This window comes from Prionailurus viverrinus, chromosome A1 (genome assembly GCF_022837055.1).
Source record: "Prionailurus viverrinus isolate Anna chromosome A1, UM_Priviv_1.0, whole genome shotgun sequence".
NCBI lineage: Eukaryota > Metazoa > Chordata > Mammalia > Carnivora > Felidae > Prionailurus > Prionailurus viverrinus.
The window spans coordinates 15808050-15828224 of record NC_062561.1 but is presented as its reverse complement, the minus strand read 5'-3'; the positions used below and the strand labels follow the sequence as shown (position 1 = coordinate 15828224).

Here is a 20175-nt window from a genome sequence, read left to right as displayed (position 1 = left end):
GCTGAATGGCTTGGACTAGTAACTGTAGGAATGGTGACATTTCCTTCCATTTGCATGGGTTGGGCAATAAAAGCTCAGGGCAAGTTTCTTCGTTCTAGAAATTCAAAAAGGCACCCTATCCACCAAATAGCCACATCCTATCCCGCATTTTACAGTACTGGAAGATGGGCCAGCGAAGGAGAATATGGACCCCGCCCCCTGCCGGACCTCAGTCCCCACGAACCTTGTAGGTACCAACCCCTGCGACACCACCCCCTGGCTCCGCGAGCCTCCCGGGGGCCACCGAGCCGTCCCAGCTCCACCTCTTCCGCCCGCGGTTTGCAGGCTCGCTCCGCCCTGCGCGCCAGTCGGAAGTGCGGACGCCGGAACCACCCTTCAGCTGAGCTGCGGCGCGCCCGTGAGGTACGTGCGGAGCGAGCCTGCAGCCTCCAGCGCGGGGCCCGTTCCCGCATGTCGCATTCCGGCAAAGTCAGCGGCGCCGTCATGACGCCCAGCGCGCCGGCATCCCGCACAGGTGGGCGGTGGCGGGTGGGAGAGGCGTGACCGCTGCGGACGGTTAGGCACGCGAGATCTTGGCCGGGGTCAGAGGTGAGTGAGCGGTTTCCCGAGTGGCTTTTCGCGGCTTTCCAGACCCCGGATCCCGCAGGAGGAGGATGGTGTTCCCGTAGGCGGGGCGGGCTGAGCTGAGCACCACCCGCCCTCCCGGCCCTGCACCCTCCAGGTAGTCGCCTCAGTTGCCTCTCGAAGTGCTAACAAGCAACGCTTTTCGTTGTAGTTTTCACTTTTGGATTCCAGGTATAGGTATTTCCGGAAATTCCCGAGAATTTCGCGTGGCGCTTCTGGGGATTGGGGGGAGGGTTTCTTGGTGTCCATATTGAATAAAGGCTGGTCGCCTGGCTGTTGAGTTGCGGCGTTATACTGCTAAACCCTAAGTTGTTGGAAAGAAAACAGTTCGAACAGTTGAAGAGTCAGATCGATCAGGAAAAGCGATGGAACCGATTGCGAGTTTTACAGTTGGATTAATTGGTGGTTGTCGCATTGGTTACCGGGAGTTCAGAATTTAACTTAATAGCTAACTGCTCCTGGAAACCATCTCTTGTAACCTTCGCTTGAAGGAGCGGCTGCGTTTTCCTGAGTACAATACATTAAAGCCCCGGGTAGGAAAATAGAAAGTGATTAACAGAATTTTCGGGGTTAGATTGGATGCAGTGTACTCCGTGTACATGTTGAGAACCATGAAGTAAAGTTAGATCAAAATTAAGGAAAAATATGTATATTAGTCTGAGCAGAATTGGGTCTTTTTTTTTTTTTTTTTTTAGTGTTTTGTTTTTAAAAACCTAAAAATGGGTGCTGAATTGAATAGCCTGAAGGTCGTAAGCTTTACTAGAAAGAATCTAAGAGTAAAAATTGAGAGAGGTGTGAACTGAATTTGTCCGTGTGTGATCTTGGGAAAGTCGTTAGTTTTGAGTGCCTTATCCTGTAAAATGGAGATGATAATTTCAGTGGTTTTCTCACAGTGTCTGGCAAATCCTGTATACAATCATAATGTTTGGTTTGTAAGTTGTACACGTAGTTAATGGTTTTTATCTATAAAACTTAAAGTTTGCTAAGCCTCGTCTTCCCATCCTCCCTCCCCCAATTTTCGTGGAAGAAGATATGATTTGAAAATCACTGCATTTTGCCTCTACCTGGTAATGCCTTCGTCTTTAGATTCATTGGTCAGAAAGTTTTCACCTTAACTTGAATTCATATTAAATCTAAGAGCTATCGCAAGGTAGGATTAATGTCTTATTTACTTTTTAAGATACTATTCCTGGAACTTGTATGATGCCTGTCACTTGTTTTTGTTTGTTTCTTGAACCCAGACTGGCAAAACCTAAGCTTTGGGTTCACCAGAAACCAAAATCATTTTACAGTGGAAAAACACTGTTTTTTGTCACTTGAAGATGTGCTTTTTAGCTTAGTGTTATGTAGACAGACAAGTTAGAGGGTGTTAGATATAGAATTAGACTTTGAATTGCCTGGAGAGTTCAAAAATGCTGGTCCCAGTAAATATTGGGGTGCCTGGGTGTTTTAGTTGGTTGAGTGTCTGACTCTTGATTTCTGCTCAGGTCAGGATCCCCCGGGTCTTGGGATCAAGCCCTGCCTCAGGCTCTGCACTGAGTGATGAGCCTGCTTACAATATTCCACCCCCCCCCCCATCTCTCTCTCTCTCCCTCTCTCTCTCTCTCTGTCTCTCTGTCTCTCTCTCTCAATCTCAATACATAAATAAATGCTGATCCCTGGTTCCTACTCCAGACCAATTAATCAGAATCTCTGGAAGATATGACATGGGTATACCACTTTTTAAAACTCCCCAAGTTACTATGTTGTGCAGCTAGGATGAGAATCCATATGTTAGAGGAATGAGATTCTTCAGCAGTGTATCCAGTTTGCTTGAGGAAGGAATGGCTGGAGGAACTGGAGCTGCATCTGACATCTGGAATATGTAGCTTGGGACGTTTAGGGGAATATTTTTAGAGGACTTTTATCAGCAGGTATGATGAAACGTATGATTTTTAGTAAAGTGAACTGTACAGTGACCCATGGGAACAATGACAGCAACAGTGGTGATGGAGAGATTAATAAACATTCTTTTCTCTCCTGGATGTTAAGTATTTTGAAGAAAGCAAGTAATTATTTTTAACTTGCAAACTTTTTTTGCCGTACCTAATAAAAACTGTACCTTTCAACAATTGAAAAGATTGTGGTATGTGATTTCTTTGTTGCTGATTATTTAAAAATGTACTCAAAAATTTATATTTTTCAAATGGTTTTCCTTGTTAATAATGAAATAATCTCATTGCTCATAATAGCTTTATGTTAATATGGGTTTCTTTTGTTTTTGATTTTTTAGTACTATAAGATTGATATTAAAGACATGGTTTTCACTCCTCATCAACACACATAAGTTTTCTCTTCATTTTGGACCCCTATTTTATACCACAATGGTAAGTTGTAGCTCATTATGTTTGTGGTTGTATTTTAGAATGTTCTCTTCCTTCATTTCCATAAAAATACTGTATTACGGGTACAGAAATACTTAATGTATGCCCAAGTTAACCTAACTGGTGAATTACTTAACAATCACCTGCAAAATCTGTTTCAGAAAATAGGGGGCTTATCTCTCGATTCAGTGTTGGAATTATGCCCAATTTAAACTGATCAATTATCTGTCCTTATCTTGGTGAAGCATTAAACAATACTTACCTTCTGGGCGCCGCCTGGGTGGTTCAGTTGGTTGAGCGTCCAACTTCAGCTCAGGTCATGATCTCACGTCTCGTGAGTTCAAGCCCCGTGTCAAGCTCTGTGCTGACAGCTCAGAGCCCGGAGCCTGGTTCGGATTCTGTGTCTCTCTCTCTCTCTCTCTCTCTCTCTGCCCTTCCTCTGCTCACTCTGTCTCTCTCTCCTTCAAAAATAAACATTTAAAAAAAAAAATGTTTTTTAAATAGTTACTTCTTTCTGCCATAGTCAAATCACTGCCAAGGAGGATGGGTATAAATACAAATGGCTTTGGAGGACACAGGTTTCTTATATTTTGAAACTTCTCTTAATTTAGATTTTTTTCTTTAATTCAAAAACAAATGTAACCTGCTTACCGCAAATAACATTTTAAGCAGCATCCATGTTGGATTTTTTTTTTTTAATTTTTTTTTTTTCAACGTTTATTTATTTTTGGGACAGAGAGAGACAGAGCATGAACGGGGGAGGGGCAGAGAGAGAGGGAAACACAGAATCGGAAACAGGCTCCAGGCTCTGAGCCATCAGCCCAGAGCCTGACGCGGGGCTCGAACTCCCGGACCGCGAGATCGTGACCTGGCTGAAGTCGGACGCTTAACCGACTGCGCCACCCAGGCGCCCCTCCATGTTGGATTTTAATGGCACATTTCTGTTCACTGACTTACAGTCATTAAACATACTAGGGACTGGGTGTTTACCTTTTGCCATTAAAAAAAATAAAGACATGGAAAAAATTACTTTATTATGTTTTAAAGAATCAGCAGCATTTGACAATAAGATAAACACTGACCACCGTGTAGAATAAACCTTTGAGAACAGTTCTCTTCTTTTCCAATCTTGCATATCCACCACTGCCCTGTTACAGAAAAGTAGAGCTGCTGAGGCGCCTGAGTGGCTCAGTCAGTTGAGCATCTGAGACTTCGGCTCAGGTCGTGACCTCGTGGTTTGTGACCCTAGTTGGGCTCTGTGCTGACAGCTTGGAGCCTCCTTAAGATTCTGTGCCTCCCTCACTCTCTGAAAAATAAACAAACATTAAAAAATTTCAAAAAAAATAGTGGAGCTGTTACAATGAGATGCTGACCTTGACTTCTATTTTGCATCCATATTAGCTATCAATTCCTTCTTAAATGTTGGAAGGAAGTAGTGAATAAATGATGTTTATGTTTACATTTGCAGTTCTCTCTAGAGCTTTTGAAGTTTTGATTTCAGAAGATGAGGTACTTACTTGAGAAGACTAACAATAGCCAGTTGTCCTCAAGTGTACATTTGATTGTGTTTATTATAGTTTTTTATATAAATTTACTTTAAGGTTTTATGAGCAAAATAATTTAAAAACCTTATATATTTGTTCAGAGTACTCATCCAGGAAATGGTTTATACTCAAGAATCTCATCTTGAATCCTGGGAACCAATTTCGTTATGAATCTGCTGCTCATAAGATTTTTTTCATAAATTGATATAAATTTATTTTAACAACCTTTTGAAATGATGGCATGTTTCAGATTTTTTTACTTTTAAATTTTAGGTGTTTAGTAATGCGGGTTTTTTTTTTTATTACAGTAAAAACGCAGACAAACTATTTTTGTAATCCTACGAATTCTCCATCCTTACGACTAGAGTGGCAGGGGCACTTCAACCTTTTCACAATTTCCAAAGGCTGGCACTATTTCTTTTTTCCATTGCATTCTTGGGATTTTGGTGGGTGCTAGTAGTTTTTACTACATGGAATTTGGTAGGTTGAATTATTGGAGTCTACAAAATAAAACAAAAATTTAGGTCCTTGTATGTTAACAATGAAAGCTGTCTCTTGATGAAATTAAAAATTAAAGAGGACTATCATTGTGAATGAAAAATACTGTAATCCTGTGTGGTAACCAAACCACAAAACTAGAAAGAGATATCATTGGTGTTAAATTTTCTTATTTAAAACTTAATACTTTTTATTCTTAGATGTCCTTACAAAAGAAAGCTTTACAAATGAGGAAGTCAGAGACTCATCTTCTCTTGGCTTGAAATCATGGTCTCTAAGAAATGGATGAAGGGTGGGAATCTACTATAAGATCTCAAACCCTATGTGCAGTAATAAACTACTACTTCATTCTAGATACATTTTCTTTTACATTTTAGTATTGAGTTAATGATGGTCTATAATTAATGACATCTTACAATTATAATTGGCTTTTCTTAATATTACCTGAAAGCCTGGCTGGCTGACTCAGTTAAGCGTGTGACTCTTGATTTGAGCTCAGGTCATGATCTCAACAGTTGTGAGATCAAGCTCTGTGGCGAGCTTGGCACTGTGTGTGGAGCATGCTTAAGATTCTGTCTCCCTCACCCTCTGTTTCTTATCAACTCACTTGCTGTCTCAAAAAAAAATTTTTTTTTTTACCTAGGTTACTGATAACATGCTTATAACTGATGGTATCTTAAAGTCATTGAAACATGGTAATGATAGCCATCATTTAATGCGTTTCTAGTAGGCACTGACCTAGAAACTTTATATTATAGATTCTCTGCATTAAGATACTAGAAATTTCTATATTGGTGTTATGTACCAATATAATAGCTCCCCCAGTTTTCAGGATTCCTAGCAGATTCACTTTAATTGCATGCTTGATAGCCATATATTTTCCTGAATGGTGCTCTTAGAGTGTTGTAGAAGTTAAAGTTCATAAAGTGGTAGTAGTTTCTCTGACTCTTGGCTCTGTAGCCAGAGAAAACCATTTTAGCATTTCTGATATAATTTGTTGTCCTAATCAGGTGCCCAAGACTGCCATGTTTTCTCTTTGTAACATATCTCTAACATAGAGTGGGGTGGGTAGAGGGTACAAAAATAAAGGAAAATATGTTAGATGTATTTTAGGAGATAAAACATATTTAAACACTTAACTAGAAATGTTATATGTATATTAAATTTTTTGTGAGAATAATATCAAATACACTATTTACTCTTTACAGCAACAAGCTTTAGAACTAGCTTTGGATCGTGCTGAGGTGAGGCATGACTAAGTTACATATGAAATAGTGTCGTCTTAATTTGTCTTAATTAACCAAACTCAGTTTTAAGAGATTTTTATATGTGGTTGTCAAAGGAGTACGTTAACATTTTAGGACAAGTATGCATATAATTTTGCTATAAATTATAAAAATACTTTGTGATGATGTTTAGGTCATCTGTTAGAATTCTCAGATAATGTTGTGGAATAAAAATTATTGAATAAAGACAGGATTTCCAAAATTATGTTTTCCTGTTTTGATAAGTTTTCTAATTATTCAATTAATGAGGAAGATAATTCAAAATGTGTAGATTTCTTGCACTTGGATACGCTGTGCATATTCTAAATAACCATAAAACATATTGAGAATAATTTTGACCTGTGAAACCTCAGTTCTGAAACTACATAATTTTTTTTATATCATAGCAGTGAAATATTATGCTAAGTTTTAGTATAGTTTAAATTTCACTTGTTTGTAACATATATTTAGAAGTTAAGTAGTTTTTCTCCAAGGTATAATTTTAATATGAATCAGAGATTGAAGCGACTAAATAGTCTGTTCAGTCTTAACCCGTGTTTTAAGTATACTTAATATAGGTGTTCATGTGCTAATAAGCAAAAGGCAAACTGTTTTCATAAACTTTTCTTTTTTAGTATGTTATTGAAAGTGCCCGACAGAGACCTCCTAAAAGGAAATACCTGTCTAGTGGAAGGTATGAATATTTTATTGATTGGTATTTTAGATTATTTAAAATATGATATCTACCATTTATTGCATTCCTACTAGGCACTGTGCTAGAAATGTTATAGGTACTTTACGTGTATTTGAAATTTCTGAGTTGATATTAGCTACTATATCCAGCTTACTTCATCCTCAGTTTGGGGGAAATTGGGGGGAAGAATTATGGGAAAATTCAAAATAACATCCATTTTATGATTAGAATATTCACATTTTGTTTCATTAAATTTTAGAAAATCTGTATTTCAAAAACTTTATGACTTATATATTGAAGAATGTGAAAAAGAGCCTGAGGTTAAGGTAAGTATAAATTTTTTATGTTTTTACGGCTTTTGAAATGTAGAGGAACAGGGACATTTGAAAGATTTACATTTGAAGCAGGTAATGATTTATATTTTTGTGAGAAAACTAACATCTTTCCTAGCCAGACTCTGGCCAGTTTTGCAGCTCACCCACAGCCTTGGCTAATCTGGCACCAAGTAGAGATCACCTGCTTAGGTAGGAGAGACGACCAGTGTTTATCGAGTAACAGAAAATCATTGAGAAGTCCAAAGAAGCAAAGCTCCTATATATATTATCTTTTGCTTCTTTTTCCCCTGATAAGTGATTTGTAGACCGGAAGAAAAAGTAACCTGTTTCCTCATGGTGATTTGTACTGGAAATTTAAAGGTTTTACAGGATGTAGGACATTCAGGTGTGATAATAAAAGATGAATTTGGTCACAAATATTAGTTCCAGATTAGATTAACAGAATTCATTTTTAATTAGCATAAAAGTATGGGCAGTAGAAATGTAACAAATTGATTCCTTAAGATCTTTTGGACTCTTGGGGTATAAAAGCCTTAAAAAGTTTCTATGTGCGGGGCGCCTGGGTGGCTCAGTCGGTTGAGCGTCCAACTTCAGCTCAGGTCATGATCTTGCGGTTTGTGAGTTCAAGCCCCGCATCAGGCTCTGTGCTGATGGCTCAGAGCCTGGAGCCTGTTTCAGATTCTGTGTCTCCCTCTCTCTGACCCTCCCCCATTCATACTCTGTCTCTCTCTGTCTCAAAAATAAATAAATGTTAAAAAAAAAAAAAAAAGTTTCTATGTGCTTCTTTAAAAATGAATACCGTTTTTTCGTGAGTTTGAGCCCCGTGTCGGGGCTCTGTTCTGACAGCTCAGAGCCTGGAGCCTGCTTCAGATACTGTGACTCCCTGTCTCTCTGCCCCTCCCCTGCTCTCTCAAAAAATAAATAAACTTAAAAAAAAAAAAATACATTTTACTTTTTAGACAAAAAATTAGTAGAGTTCCAGTAATATCCTGCCTTTAAAATCTTCAATAGGAGAAAACATTAAATATTGAGTAAATTTTACACTGTGTTTCTCATAAGTTTTTTTGAGGTATAATTGATATACAATAAATTACATGTGTTTAAAATATGTATTTTGTAAGTTTTGACATATATGTACACCCATGAAGCTATCATCACAATATAACAAATATGTCCATCACTTCAGAGACAGAATTAAGGTAGGAGAGATAAAGGTTCTAAATTGGGTTTGGCAGCCATTACCTGCCAACTGAATCTTGCCCACTGCACGTTTTCGTAAATGAGGTTTTATTGGAATCCAGCCACACCCATTCATTGTCTTGTCTGTGGCTGATTTTGAGGTACAACAGCAGAGTTGAGTATTTGCAACAAAGACCATATAGCCCACAAGCCTAATATGTTATCTGGCCCTTTAAGAAAGAAATTTTCTGACCTCTGATTTGTATATTGACCCAAAAACTAAGTGGAAACCAACTTTTATTGTCTTGAAGAGGTGCTGTCACAGTTTTTCTGACTATTCTGTCATGTGTCAAATTACGACTTTTTTTTAACTTTAATTTTTTTTTTTTTTTTTTTTTTGAAATTTACATCCAAATTAGTTAGCATATAGTGCAACAGTGATTTCAGGGGTAGATTCCTTAGTGCCCCTTACCCATTTTGCCCATCCCCCTTCCCACACCCCCTCCAGTAACCCTCAATTTGTTCTCCATATTTATGAGTCTCTTCTGTTTTGTCCCCATCCCTGTTTTTATATTATTTTTGTTTCCTTTCCCTTATGTTCATCTGTTTTGTCTCTTAAAGTTCTCATATGAGTGAGTATGACATTTTCTTTACACTTGAAAATATTTTAAAATTTTAGTGTCTCTTTACTAGTTTTTTGAAGTAAATGTTGATTTGCTTTTTTTTTTTTTTTAATTTTCAAAATGCTGGATTTTTTGTTTCCTGGTCACAATAAATCAGTTTTTCATTTCTCTGTGCATAAAACTGTATGTATACATGTTTAATATAAAATATAGAAATAGTTAGGTTTGTTTTTTGAGATTCTGCAGAAATACTCTTGATTCAATTTTTTATAAATAAGATGTGATGAAACGAATTCTTGTATCTATATGGGTTTCATTTTAAATCATAGGCATTTGTAAAATAATGCATTTTTAGGTATGTGTATTATATTTTCTGATGGTTTTTGGTTTTTTTTATTAACAAAATAGTTTCTAAGGAGCTGTTAAATTGAATTTGTCGGAAATTGCTTAAATTCCTAATTTCCTCTTCTTTTTAAAAATTTTTTAACGTTTATTTTTGAGAGAGAGAAAGTGGGAGAGGGGCAAAGGGAGAGGGAGGCAAAGGATTCAAAGCAGAGGGATGTCCCTGCAGAGGATATCTCTGCGCTGACAGCAGAGAGCCTGATGTGGGACTCAAATTCAAGAACTGTGAGATCATGACCTGAACTGGTGTTGGATGCTTAACCGACTGAGCCACCCAGCACCCCAGTTTTCTTATTTACTCTTACAAGCTAAGTGTCTTTGAGCTTAACATTACAACTGACTAGAGCTGTTGATTTGTTTAGATTTAATTATGCCAGAAAACGTGTTAAGAAGTAGATACCTATAATAGTACAACCGAAGATAAACCCCAAATTCTTTATTTATTTTTGTGTAGACTTAAATTTAATAGAAACTAATTATATGGCATCTGTGTTTTATATGTTTGCATTTAATGGTTTTACTCTTCACTTAAATATTTTTGTTATATTCTATTTATGTACTCAAAGATACATATTTCATATATAGACTTTTTTCTTTGTCGTATGAACTAATTTCTATAAAATGTAATCAAAATTAAGTTTATGTAAATGTTCTGTATTTGGTAGCTGAAGTGTTTGTGCATTTTCCTCATATGTGGAAGGAGCACCAAAAGATAATTGATCTAATTTTGTTAAAATAGCATTTTTGTTAGGGTTATGCCTGATTATTTTCATGAGCTCTGCCTCTTTTTAAAGCAGAAATTAAGAAGAAATGTGAATCTGTTAGAGAAGCTTGTTATGCAAGAGACATTATCCTGTTTAGTGGTCAACCTATACCCAGGAAATGAAGGATATTCTCTGATGCTCAGGGGAAAAAATGGATCAGGTAAGAACCTCCAAAGAGCTACAGCCACAGATATCCCTCTGCAAGGCAGGGTGTGCTGTCTTCTAGAAGCAGAAGTGGTCTGTCCTTCAGGTCATTGATGACTTGATAAAAGAACCCTTTGAGTCCAAATTTTCCTCTTTACTATGTTTTGTTAGAAATTATCTCTAAGATGATTAGCCTTCATGAATATGCATTTGTAAAGAATTCTAATTGAGGTAGGTCTTTGAAGTTAAATTGTATAAGACCCAACCTTTAAATAATTGTCACAATTTTCTATTTCTATTTATACTTTAAGATAGCATAAGGTGTTTTATGTTTTTCTTCTGTATTTTGACTGTACCGAGTCTGAAACCTTCAAAATTAAGCAGATTCACTGCCTTTTGAATAATTTTTCATATTTACATTTCTATTAATGTAAACTTGAAAATAGAGTTTTGGAATATAAGCACTCTTAGATTTCACTAAAGACATCTTAGAAATGTGTTGTGGTGATGATGATGTGGGTTCTACAAGGAAATCACCTATTTAAGAATTTCTTCTTCTGTTGATAATGTATTGTAAAATGTAACAGCCAGAGAATTTTGTTCTGTAAGTGACCATTTTTCATATGAGGTACCAAATTATCACTCTTATTTTCAGATTAGATTAAGTTGTTTTAAAGGGAATTTTCAGTTACCAGCATTGGAATTTTATCATATTCTCATTTTTGCACTACTGGCTGTGGTTTGCATTATGTTGTTAATGCCAGATTCTTTTTCACATGTGTTGGAGGTTTTCTCCTTTCTGGCCTAAAATTGTATACAGTTTACCAAGTCTTATAGCAGTATGTGAAGTGATTTATTTGTAAGACAAAGAAGGACTTTAGAAGAGCCTTTTGGATTTATTTGCTTTATTTTTTTATGAAAACTCATTTAAATTATGCACCTAAGCTTTATGGTGAGCCTGATATTTTCAGAAACTTTGTTTTAAAATTAAGATTCTGAGACCATTCGACTGCCTTATGAAGAAGGGGAATTGCTTGAATACTTGGATGCAGAAGAATTACCTCCAATTTTGGTTGATCTCCTAGAAAAATCTCAGGTACAAATTTGTCTCTTTAAAATTGCATTAGGGTCGCCTGGGTAGCTCAGTCAATTAACTGTCCGGCTTTGCCTCAGGTCATGATCTCGTGGCTTGTGAGTTTGAGCCCTGCATTGGGCTCTGTGCTGACAGCCCAGAGCCTGGAGCCTGCTTCAGATCCTGTGTCTCCCTCTCTCTCTGCCTCTCCCTCTGCTCACACTCTCTCTCTCAAAAATAAACAATAAAAAAAATCTTTTTTAAATGTCGTTAGATTTGTCATCTCTGTGGTGTTTGTTATAAATGATATTTCTATTTAAATGATATTAAATTCTCAATGGTGTTTGGAATAGGAAGTGAGACATTGTATGTAATTAGGTGGTAACCATTTTATTGTGGGATACTTACCCTTAGGCTGTACTGAAATGTATAGATTTAGTTGATTCTTCTAAAATTCCTTTAATAATTCGCTCATTTGTTAGAAATTTCTCTATACCTACAACAAGGATTATGGGAGAAACTCCTGACTTTGGCTTCACTCCAGCGATACTGTATACTTAGGAAAAAAAGGCCATTTGATGGGAACTTGCATTTTCTTCTAGCCCTAGTCGTCTAGAGGTCTGTCCACACTTTCTGCCTGCCTTTCTGTTAAAATGGATGAAAAGTATTCTGTTCTTAAGAAATCCCCTCTACTTGTATTCTGGATCCTCCTTCTCACAAGGACTTGTGACTATAACCTCTCCTATCATCTCTTTACTTCTTTCTACTAGATGAAAAATACAAGTATGTTTTACTGTATCTCAACTTAAAAAAACAATCCTCCCTTGACCCCGTGTCCTTCTTCAGCTAGTACTGTACAATTCTGCTTTTCTTGATGGCAAAGCTACTCACAAAGTTGTCTATAATCATACTGTCTTTTTTTCTCACATCCCGTTATTTTCTCTACCCACCGCTTTCAGCATTATAACATCACCATTCTACAGAGGCAGTTTTGTCAAGGTTACCAATGATCTCCATGGCACAGAATCAGTTGGTCACTTTTCTGTTCTCATCTTTAATTGGTCTCAACAAAATACAGTGCAAATGAACTTTCCTCCTTGAAACACCCTTCTTTTGGCTTCTGAGACATCTCATTCTGGTTTTCCTCTTCTCTCTGTTCCTTCAGTCTTCTTTACTGTCTTCCCTCTTCCACTCCTAAATGTGTGCAGGTTTCAGAGTTCATTCCTAGGCCCTCTATTCTTTAGTAACACTGTCTCTGGATGATCTCAGCCAGTGTCAGGAGTTGAAAAATGACATCTAGGGGTGCCTGAGTGGCTCAGTGGGTTGGGCATCTGACTTTGGCTTGGGTCATGGTTTCACGGTTCGTGAGTTTGATCCCCAGGTTGAGCTCTGTGCTGACAGCTCAACCTGGAGCCTGCTTCGGATTCTGTGTCTCCCTCTTTCTCTGCCTCTCCCCCGCTGACACTATGTCTGTTTCTCAAAAATACATAAACATTAAGAAATTTTTTTCTATTAAGTAAAATAAAAGTGACATTTTATCCCTTGCTTATATCTTCAGGACTAATCCTTCAAGCTCCAAACTTCTGTTTACTAGGATATGTATTAGGTTCCTCAAACTTAAAATGACAAAAACAGAACTTTTGATTTTGCCTTCCAAAACAGTTCTTGTCCTTCTAATCTCAGACTCTGCTCTGACCTTTTACGTTCAGTCCAACAGTAAATGTCAGCTGTACCTTCAAAATATGTATGGTCATGACCTGCTATAGTTACCTTGCTGAGCTTTTTGCTTTCATTCTGGAACCCCAGAAATCAGTTCTCCGCAGACAACTAGATTCAGCTTATAAAACAAACAATAGGAAAAAAAAGTTCCCAGGCTTCAAATTCTTCAGTGTCTTCTCACTGTATAAAACCTGTATCTTCTTGTCTTCATCTCCTGATTCTCATCCCAGTCTTTATACTCCAGCCATGCATTGTTCTTTACGTACTAAAACACACCAAGTATATTCCTACCTTAAGGCCTGTCATCTGCTATTCCTTCTGTCTGGAATGATCTGTGCCAGATGTCCAGTCCTTTGTTGTGATTCAGGCCTAAGCTAAAAAGTCACTCCTTCTGAGAAGTTTCTTTCTGAGCACACAATCTATGTTAGTTCCTCCCTATTTTATTTCCTTTTTAGCATTCATCACTAAGATTATCTTATTTCTGTACATGCTTTTTGCCTGTCTTCCCACACTAAGAGCAAATGTTGTCCCACCACCCGTATATCTGTGAAGCTTCTTTAGTGCCTGGCCTATAGTTCACGTTGTCATGGACATAATAATGACTCATAGCATAGAAAGTCACAGGCTCCAGTAAAAGTTCTGAAAGCGTGAAAAAACATAACACTTTATATAAATGACTAATGTAGATTATAATTAGCAAGACTTGAATTATAAAAGTCCTTACTTTTGGACTTACAAAAGGATTGGAAAACAGATAATATTTGAATTTATAGTTCACTTTCTTCCTTTTATTAATAAAGACTCCTATTTCTGGATATCTTAGAGTGAATAGAAGTTGCATCTAGAAGCTGAAACTGGCAGGGTTGATTGACACTTAATAACAAAAGACAAACTTGGTAACAATGACAGAGTTAGCAAAGTATAACAGCCAGTGAGCGTCAAGAATAGCATTTCCAGTGATTTGTAATATTAATAGTATATAAATGTCAAAACCCAATCTATAACTAAGAAACCATTAAACAATTTGAAACTGCTTGTTGAGTCATAATGATGAACATAAAATAATTCCTTGGAAAAGTTTATATAATGGTAAATCCATCAAGGAAGTCCACTTTAGAGTATGTGAGTGGCTAGAAGTATTGCATAAGCATGTAAAGAACTCGAAACATTCAATATAAGCAGACTTCTGTAGGCTTTTGAAAAATGAGATTTACTTAAATATTTTCACTCAAAACAGGTTAATATTTTTCATTGTGGATGTGTCATAGCAGAAATACGTGACTACAGGCAGTCCAGTAATATGAAATCTCCTGGTTACCAAAGTAGGCATATTCTCTTACGTCCAACAATGCAGGTAAGGAATGTTTAACTATTTTAGGAGTGCGTGGCTGACTCAGTCAGTGGAATGTGTGAGACTTGATCTTGGGGTTCCAAATGTGAGCCCCCATGTTGGATATAGAAATTAGTTAAAAATAAAATCTTTGGGGGCGCCTGGGTGGCTCAGTCGGTTAAGTGGCCGACTTCAGCTCGGCTCATGATCTCGCGGTCCGTGAGTTCGAGCCCCGCGTCACGCTCTGTGCTGACAGCTCAGAGCCTGGAGCCTGTTTCAGATTCTGTGTCTCCCTCTCTCTGACCCTCCCCCGTTCATGCTCTGTCTCTCTCTCTCTCTCAAAAATAAATAAATGTTAAAAAAATAAATAAATAAAAATAAAATCTTTGAAGTGCACCTGGGTGGCTTGGTCAGTTGAGCGTCCAACTTTGGCTCAGGTCCCCAGTCTCTGCAGTTGTGAGTTCGAGCCCCACATTGGACTCACTGGTATCAGCACAGGACCTGCTTTGGATCCTCTGTTCCCCAGTTCGTCTGCCCCTCCCTCACTCGCACTCTCTTAAAAATAAAACATTTAAGGGGCGCCTGGCTGGCGCAGTCGGTTAAGCGTCCGACTTCAGCCAGGTCACGATCTCGCGGTCCGTGAGTTCGAGCCCCGTGTCGGGCTCTGGGCTGATGGCTCAGAGCTTGGAGCCTGTTTCCGATTCTGTGTCTCCCTCTCTCTCTGCCCCTCCCCCGTTCATGCTCTGTCTCTCTCTGTCCCAAAAATAAATAAACGTTGAAAAAAAAATTTTGAAAAAAAAAAAAAATAAAACATTTAAAAAAATGTTTTTAATAAAATAAAATCTTTAAAAAGAAAAATGTATTTTCGATTTTATTTGGAGTTTTATTAAGTATCTTCATATGTTTGTACATTAATGTGTTTTTTAAAACTTTTATTTCCTTTAGACTTTAATCTGTGATGTGCATTCAATAACAAGTGATAACCATAAATGGACCCAGGTTAGTTGTTTTTTAATTCCAAACAGGGAAAATACAGGATGGAATAATACTTAATAAGAAGTAAAGCGAAAGATATTTTATTTGTAATTTTATTCATGAGTAAATTTTGGGATTCTTTAATGAGCTTTAGAAATCAGGGGTCTGTTGGGGTGCCTGGGTGGCTCAGCTGGTTAAGCATCTGACTCTTGGCTTTGGCTCAAGTCATGATCCCACACTATGTGGGTTTAAGCCCTATATCTGGCTCTGTGCTGACAGCATGAAGCCTGCTTGGGATTCTGTCTCCCTCTCTCTCTCTGCCCCTCCCCTGCTTGCTCTCTTATCTTTCAAAAAAATAAACTAAAAAAAGAAAAAGAAATCAAGGGTCTCATCATCCATGCAGTAATCCTTCAAAGAACTAAGCAGTTCAATCCCATTTGCTTTAGGACCATGATGAAATAGGGTCAGGCTGACCTGAGCTGCCCAATATGTGAAATTCAGTTTTTTATGCCCTCTCAAACAGAAGAAAAAAAATTCTTTTATACCATGGATACAAGTGGATTCTGATTTTCCATAATCTAGGATTCTAAAGCGAGCTTACCCTGTCTTTGCCATTCGTACCAGTTGCAGCACTGGGGGAACTCTGTTACCCTTGAGAATAGCCAGTAACTCTCCAGTGCTCACTCAGTATATATGAGGTGCTAACTCACAATAGTGTTCGCTTATTTCTTTGCTGCTATAGAGAGGAATAGTTACTAAACCAAAGAAAATAATCAATAATGAAAATTATCTGCAAAATACGGTTATGAGTTGTCAGTAACTGTCAAGTGTGTTTTAATTTGGGCTATAATCTTTACAGGGTTAAAAGCTATTGAAAGAATACTCAAAACAATTAAAATCATTGGCCACCATCAGATGTTGCTAGGGTATCAGTTTCTTTTTTTTTTTTTTTTTTAACGTTTTGTTTATTTTTGAGACAGGGAGAGACAGAGCATGAACAGGGGAGGGTCAGAGAGAGGGAGACACAGAATCTGAAACAGGCTCCAGGCTCTGAGCTGTCAGCACAGAGCCCGACGCGGGGCTCGAACTCACGGACCGCAAGATCATGACCTAAGCCAAAGTCGGCCACTTAACCGACTGAGCCACCCAGGTGCCCCAAGGGTATCAGTTTCTTATTCTGAAGATGAATAAAGGGAAAGTCTGTAGCATTTTACTCTGCTTTTCTTGTATGAACTGTATGTTAGGTGGCCAAAGAATAACTAAGATTAGAAAGTTCTTTAGGAAAATTAGATCTTAAAAGTTTTCACAAGAAAAAAAAATTTGTAGCTGTGGGTAATGAAACCTGTTAACTAGACTTAGGGTGGTGATCATTTTTCAGTGTACAGGAGTATCAAATTACTTGTGCTCCTGGAAACATGTTCTATGTCCGTTACACCTCAACAGAAAAGAGAGAGAACAGACAGAATTATCCTGGTAAAGAGTAAATGTTAGTAGGGGAGATCGCCTATAGGTAGATGCATAGTTCCTGTCTTGGAAAAATAACCACCTGCCTCTCTGCACAAAAGTTTATTTTCTTAATTTGCTTTCTTATAAACATGAGTTTAAACTTTTGAGAATATAATACATTCAAATATGCTTCAATAATGATCTATTTAAGTGGGTTCCAGTAAGAATCAGGAAGTATAGAAGATAATTTAGCATTAACATTTCTGAATTAACATTTCTGATATTGGTGAAAAATTTAATTTTTTTGCATGAGGTGCATATAAATGGTGCTTTTGTAATTAAGGATTCCAAATAGAAATTTCCATTTGTGATTTCACATATTATAGATATTATTGATATCTCAACTGTTACCTGTTGGCGTAGGCTCCATAGCATTCCTGCTTAATGGGTAATCTTACCACAATTGAAAGGTTGACACTCCCAACTACGTAGCACATATACAGCCTCAATAGAGAAAGGAAAAAGAGAATTCCTGCTAATAGATACAGAAGAAATAAATGATGGACTTTTTAAAATATCAATTTGGAAGTCTTAATCTAGACAGGTGTAACTCTTAGGTATAAAAGCCATTAGATTATAGGTTCATGGGAAATTTTATAATGCAGAGACCTGACTGACCCCATTGGTGTAAAAATGGGACAGTCATTGTGTTTCTCCTGGTGTGATGCAAGAGAAAGTATATAACAATACCAATAAAGAATTCTTGTCTAAAAAAATAGAACCAGAATTAAATTCAGCTTCTAGATCTAACAGTGTATGGAATTGGGGAAATAAGAGAAACTTAAGTGACACAGTGTGGAGATAGTCAGCCAGGAAGTAATTGGGTCAAATCCAACAAATCAATTACATGAGAAAAGGGAAAAACGTGGGAGAAGAAGTGATCATTACAGAACAAAGTAAGATGTTTAAAAGATAAAAACCCAATACAAAGTGTAGAGTTTGAGTTCAAATTCAAACAAACCAACTAAAAATACACTCTTGAGGTAATGGGACATTTAAATCCAGACTGGATGTTAGAGGTCCATATCAGTTAGCAATGCATGCTGAAGTATTTTGAGATGAAACAATACAACATCAAAGATGTATTTTAAATTACTCCAGCAAAAGAAAAGCATAAGAAGTTAAGGGGCGGTTGTTAAATGAAATTGAGTGTTGGTACATGGATGTCACTACACTTCTCCTTTTGTGTACATTTGAAAATATCCATAATAAGTTGAACTGTTGAAAGAAGCAGTGTTTCTTTCTTTGCAAAAATCCTTATTCAGCAGTAATATTAATTGACTCATTTGACTGTAAAATACTTAGTTGTTGCTGTTAAAACATTTCACTGATTAAGTCAAAAAAAAGAAAAAAACAGTAAATAAAACCTGTAGAGCACCTGTATACATTTTGGAATTGGGAATATAGAATTTACACAGTATTAGTGTAATCATTTTTATTCTTGTAATGAAGTTAAGCTGAGTATTGAATAGGATGGTTATTAAAAATTCTATGATTCATCGTGATCTTGTAAGCTTTGTGGGAGCAGATGATTTTATCTGTTCGCTACTTAATCCTCAACTCTTAGAACAGAGGCTAACACATAGTAGGTGCTCAGTAAATATTGAATCAGTGAATAGGCATTCTTACAACTTGACCATTTTGTAAACTACAAATTACTGAATTTCCATTAATAATTTCATTATGCTGTCAAGTTTCTGAAGTCTGCAAAGTTGTGACGTGAAATACTGTGTTTTATGGTAGTACATAGAGTTCCAAGGAATATTTCTAGATTAAGAAATATGTATGATTTGAAAAACTTAAATCTGGTACTGACATATGTTATACATTTTAGGAAGATAAACTCTTGCTTGAGAGCCAACTGATCCTAGCTACAGCTGAACCACTGTGTCTTGATCCTTCTATAGCAGTAACCTGTACTGCAAATAGACTGCTTTATAACAAGCAAAAGATGAACACGCGCCCCATGAAACGGTAATTGCCTTTGTAGATGGGTAAACCAAAAGATGCTTCTAGACAATTAGCTTTAAATTTTGCTATTTATGGGGGCACCTGGGTGGCTCAGTCAATTAAGTGTCCAACTTCGATTCAGGTCATAATCTCGTGGCTCGTGGGTTTGAGCCCTGTGTTGGGCTCTGTGCTGACAGCTCACAGCCTAAGCCTGCTTCGGATTCTGTGTGTGTCTCTGTCTCTGCTCCTCCCCCATTCACACCCTGTCTCTCTCTCTCTCTCTCTCTCTCCTTCAAAAATAAACAAACATTAAAATAAATACATTAATTAAAAAAATAAAATTTGCTGTTTATGGTATCTTTTCTCTCTAAAGTATATAAGTACTGTGACTTTTTTTTAAATAGGATTTTTATGGCTTTAAGTTACATTTTTTGTGCATTACTGTTTTTAACTACTGTCTGCTTTATATGGGAGTGATGCATTCTCTTCATTTTGTGAAAGGACACACTTCCTGTAAGTTTAGAGTCTTTACCAAAAACAGGCTGAGAAGACACAAGTATAAACAGAATGATTTCTTTTTTTTTTTTTTTTTTTTCCAACATTTATTTATTTTTGGGACAGAGAGAGACAGAGCATGAACGGGGGAGGGGCAGAGAGAGAGGGAGACACAGAATCGGAAACAGGCTCCAGACTCTGAGCCATCAGCCCAGAGCCTGACGCGGGGCTCGAACTCACGGACCGCGAGATCGTGACCTGGCTGAAGTCGGACGCTTAACCGACTGTGCCACCCAGGCGCCCCCAGAATGATTTCTTTATTACTAATTACCAGTAACCTGTTTGTTTTGTTAATATTGCTTTTAAAGAAACAATTCATAATTTATTTTTGATATCTGATAAAATACCAGTTTGTGATTAAATACCTTTTTATAACGTGGTAATTTGTTCCTTACATGTTTTAGCTATCTTTTCTACTTAATAAAAGAATGCATATTAACTTGGATCACAGTTATAATTGGTTCATCATTAGGTACTCTTAACAATTGTTTGAGTTGCCCATTTTGGGTCATCTTAAGAGTTCAAAAACATACCCATTTTCTAAACTCCTTAGTTTACTACGTAAACAATATATGCTAAGGAAAAGGTACAGTTTCAGAAATAGTAAAATAAGTCTATATAAGATCTGTCAGC

The 20175-nt window shown here is 37.2% G+C and overlaps 1 protein-coding gene across 20 annotated transcripts in view; it reads left to right on the top strand.

Moving 5' to 3' along the window:
* The first annotated feature begins 348 nt into the window (after nucleotides 1-348).
* Nucleotides 349-20175, top strand: part of SUPT20H (SPT20 homolog, SAGA complex component) — a 43722-nt gene continuing 23895 nt past the window's right edge. For 6 of the 20 annotated variants that reach the window (XM_047852159.1, XM_047852149.1, XM_047852244.1 and 3 more), the window contains exons 1-10: nucleotides 631-721; nucleotides 2897-2990; nucleotides 6238-6273; nucleotides 6930-6988; nucleotides 7248-7314; nucleotides 10322-10451; nucleotides 11428-11531; nucleotides 14464-14580; nucleotides 15502-15555; nucleotides 18872-19011. In XM_047852159.1, the coding sequence (XP_047708115.1) occupies nucleotides 2988-2990; nucleotides 6238-6273; nucleotides 6930-6988; nucleotides 7248-7314; nucleotides 10322-10451; nucleotides 11428-11531; nucleotides 14464-14580; nucleotides 15502-15555; nucleotides 18872-19011 (710 nt within the window). In that variant the 5' untranslated portion in view covers nucleotides 631-721; nucleotides 2897-2987. The other 14 variants (XM_047852251.1, XM_047852238.1, XM_047852220.1 and 11 more) reach the window with 11 other exon arrangements.